Source organism: Brachyistius frenatus, unplaced genomic scaffold (assembly GCF_029030835.1).
Source record: "Brachyistius frenatus isolate BFR_SWC_R1_liver_20210118 unplaced genomic scaffold, ASM2903083v1 Contig_221, whole genome shotgun sequence".
NCBI classification, from domain to species: domain Eukaryota; kingdom Metazoa; phylum Chordata; class Actinopteri; family Embiotocidae; genus Brachyistius; species Brachyistius frenatus.
Window position 1 is genome coordinate 75,742 of NW_027210820.1, and position 4,259 is coordinate 80,000.

The window sequence follows — 4,259 nt, forward strand, 5'->3', positions numbered from 1 at the left end:
CCACAGTTGACAGTGCATGTCAGAGCACAAACCAAGACATGAAGTCCAAAGAATTGTCTGTAGACCTCAGACAGGATTGTATGGAGGCTCAGATCTGGGGAAGAGTACAGAAACATTTCTGCAGCATTGAAGGTCCCAATGAGCACAGTGGCCTCCATCATCTGTAAATGGAAGAAGTTTGGAACCACCAGGACTCTTCCTAGAGTCGGCCGCCCGGCCAAACTGAGCGATCGGGGGAGAAGGGCCTCAGTCAGGGAGGTGACCAAGAACCCGATGGTCACTCTGACAGAGCTCCAACGTTGCTCTGTGAAGAGAGGAGAACCTTCCAGAAGGACAACCATCTCTGCAGCACTCCACCAAGCAGGCCTGTATGGTAGAGTAGCCAGACAGAAGACACTCCTCAGTAAAAGGCTCATGACAGCCCACCTGGAGTTTACCAAAAGGCACCTGAAGGACTGTCAGACCAGGAGAAACTAAATTCTCTGGTCTGATGAAACAAAGATTGAACTCTTTGGCCTGAATGCCAAGCGTCATGTGTGGAGGAAACCAGGCACTGCTCATCACCTGGCCAATACCATCTCTACAGTGAAGCATGGTGGTGGCAGCATCATGCTGTGGGGATGTTTTTCAGCAGCAGGAACTGGGAGACTAGTCAGGATGGAGGGAAAGATGAATGCAGCAATGTACAGAGACATCCTTGATGAAAACCTTCTCCAGAGCGCTCTGGACCTCAGACTGGGGTGAAGGTTCATCTTCCAACAGGACAATGACCCGAAGCACACAGCCAAGATAACAAAGGAATGTCTTCGGGACAACTCTGTGAATCTCTTTGAGAGGCCCAGGCAGAGCCCAGACTTGAACCCGATTGAACACCTCTGGAGAGATCTGAAGATGTCTGTGCACCGACGCTCCCCATCCAACCTGATGGGAGCTTGAAAGGTCCTGCAAAGAAGAATGGGAGAAACTGGCCAAGAATAGGAGCCAAGCTTATAGCATCATACTCAAAAAGACTTGAGGCTGTAATTTCTGCCAAAGGTGCTTCAACAAAGTATTGAGCAAAGGCTGTGAATACTTATGGACGTGTGATTTTTTCGTTTTTTATTTTTAATAGATTTGCAAAAATTTCAAAAAAATCTATTTCACGTTGTCATTATGGGATATTGCGTGTAGAATTTTGAGGGGAAAATTTTGGAATAAGGCTGTAACATAACAAAATGTGTAAAAAGTGAAGCGCTGTGAATACTTTCTGGATGCACTGTATATTTCTGTAACACCTGTAAGGAAATCTGTGTATTTCCCCTAAGTGTAAAGCTAGTTCTTTGATAGCTCTTTACCAAAAAGTGAATTTTTTTATAAAGTTGTCCGAATAAGGGCTGCTATTGTTTAACTGGCTGTTTGGTTTATTGATCTGTTCTCAGATGTTAGAAAGTTTGGATATAACACTATCAGTTGGGATTGTTACCCAGAATGTCACAAGTGCAAATTTAAGTCTAACAGGGTCATTTTTATGACCCTGATATTATTCTGTTAACTTGACTGTGACAGTTTCATTTTTTATGACTTTTCTCACTATGTGTTTTTTGAGCTATTTATTGCTTCAATAGCTTATGTTAAAATATCAACACTGACCGGACATCCGCATAAAACATGTTATTTTTTTTCTAACAGGCTGTGGGTGAGTTTAAAAGAGAGGCAGGTTGAGTCTAACAATAACTGTAATAGGAAAGTACTGTGTAAAAAAGATTATAATGTAATCTTTTCTTTTGCAAGTGATATTATCTAACAGAAGATGGTTATGTTGTTATGTTTCATCTTGTCATGCTGAGGCTGCAGACCAGTTGATATTCTGCACATGATTGCCGCATGAAGAGAAAAAAAAAATGGCCTCCTACAAGGAAAACCAATGAATGTTTTTTTCTACAATCCTGTTTCCAAAAAAGTTGTGGCATTTTGTAAAATGTAAATAAAAACAGAATGTGATGATTTGCATATCACGTAACCCATATTTGATTTAAGCCAGACCAAAGACAACGTATAGAATGTTGAAACTGAGAAATGTTGTTTTATGAAAAATATTTGCTCATGTTAAATTTGATGCCAGCAACATGTATCAAAGGGGTTGGGACAGGGCCAAAAAAAAGACTGGAAAAGTTGTGTAATGATTCAGAAAAAACACCTGGTGGAACATCTCAAGTAATTAGCTTAATCGGCAACCAATCAGTAACTTCATAGGGTAATAAAAAAAAAGAAAGTGTGGGGAAATAGTGCGACAATTTAAGAGTAATGTTCCTGAACGTAAAATTGAAAAGGATTTTAATATCATCAAAAGAGTCACGATCTAAAAAAATGGCCGTAGGCAAGGGACAATGTTGAATATCAAAATTGAATGGTCGTGATCTTCTGGCCCTCGAATGACGCTACATTAAAAGCAGCCATGGTTCTGTAGTGGAAATCACTGCAGTGGCTCAGGAACAACCATTGTATGTAAATAAAAGGGAGTTAAAAGGGAGTTTTTCCTCCTCACTGTCACTGCGGGGAATGTTGATGTAATGTTGGATGGTCTCGACCGAACTATGTAAAATGTCCTGAGATTACTTTTGTTGTGATTTGGTGCGATACACATAAAACATAATTGAACTGAATTAAACTGTATTGAACTTGAGCGGGGTAAAAGGTGTTATATTTACACCTGTATTGCACAAAAAGACAGAATATGGAGGTTTTTTGCTCTTGAGAAACAACAACAGAAACATTTTAATGTTGTGATTTTTCACTGCATTAATACAATTTAATTTAAATTGAATTCCCTGATTAAACCTGTGCCACAAGCTCCTTCAGGTGAGGTCACAGCTGTATCTGTGAGTTTGTAAAGTTGAACCTTCCTGTATAAACCCCTTTGCAAAAGTTTATGTTTATTAGTGTGGTTACAAAACTTAGATAAGCTAATCATTAACAATGCATTTATAATTAAACCTCCCAGTCAGAGTCATAAAAATGAATTTCTGTACTAAACCAAAGCAGCAGCTGTACTTGAGCCACAGCAGGGCTGCAGGGAGCATTGGTCTGCAGCTGGAGTCATGACTCTCAGGTGGATCGTTCTGCTGTTGGGCCTGGGACTGGTGAGGGTAACCCCATGTGGACATAACAGAACCATCTACATTATATGTCCAGAGCAAAAGGCTTTAATACCGTGTGATGCTCCAGGACTGGACAGGATTATAGTCCACTGAGTTTTATATGGAAATTAAAAAACAATTGATTAATTTGTGCTTCTTGATTTACTTTACAGGCAGCAGCCAAGCTAACAGGTGAAACAGGTGAATCAGTCGAATCACATGATGACTTTTGTGGCTGGTGTTACATCTATGCTCAAAAGTGGGACAAAGTGTTCTAATTAGGATGTTAAATTACTGTCAAGTCAATGTAAACATCTTTCAGATTCTATTGTTTAGTCGAAGGCCCTGTCTTCCTTAAGGTTTCAAAGAAACATTTTTTATATTTTACTGGACTGAATATTAGTTTCCCTGTTGCACTCTTCATGCACCTTCAATTGTACAAACAAGAAAGCAGAAGCTGTAAGTTTGTTTAGTTTGAACAGGGCTGCCATGCAGAAACAGAAACTTCTTACAAAGATCATTTCTACCTCAGATGCTGACACAGTGTTCAGGTTGTTACAGGTTATGGTAATGTAATGTCAGTATCATTGAATCTTCATCTGCAGAAACTGATGTTGATGACAGCCATGACTGGGACATCCTTGACATCAATGAAGGTATGCTGACTCATTATTTTTGTTTCGTTGTGCTGTGTCTGTCTCTGAGGATTTTCATTAATAAATTATGTTTTCCTCTGCAGCTGCAGAGCTGGACCTGCTGGAAGGAGATATTGAACAGGACGATGTAAGTTATTGAGCCGAGACACCAGCCATATTCCTGATATTATTTGTAGCCCGTATATTAAGGCTTATTTGGTTGTGGAATTACATTTGTGATTAAATTCTGAGTCTCCAGCGGGACATTTTGAGGTGAGAACAAAAAATTGCAAATACACTAGTGTTTGTGCATGCAAATTACCAACCAGAAATGTAATTTGTGTGTGTGTGTGTGTGTGTGTGTGTGTGTGTGTGTGTGTGTGTGTGTGTGTGTGTGTGTGTGTGTGTGTGTGCGTGCGTGCGTGTGTGTGTGTGTGTGTGTGTGTGTGTGTGTGTGTGTGTGTGTGTGTGTGTGTGTGTGCGTGCTTATGGGACAAAATTAATGTTG

The 4,259-nt window shown here is 40.2% G+C and overlaps 1 protein-coding gene across 1 annotated transcript in view; it reads left to right on the forward strand.

The window, feature by feature from the left end:
• Positions 1-3,077: 3,077 nt before the first annotated feature.
• mep1ba (meprin A subunit beta a) overlaps positions 3,078-4,259 on the forward strand; it is a 9,237-nt gene continuing 8,055 nt past the window's right edge. The window contains 4 exon segments of the mRNA XM_069719698.1: positions 3,078-3,119; positions 3,290-3,317; positions 3,722-3,772; positions 3,856-3,899. Of these exon segments, the coding sequence (XP_069575799.1) occupies positions 3,078-3,119; positions 3,290-3,317; positions 3,722-3,772; positions 3,856-3,899 (165 nt within the window).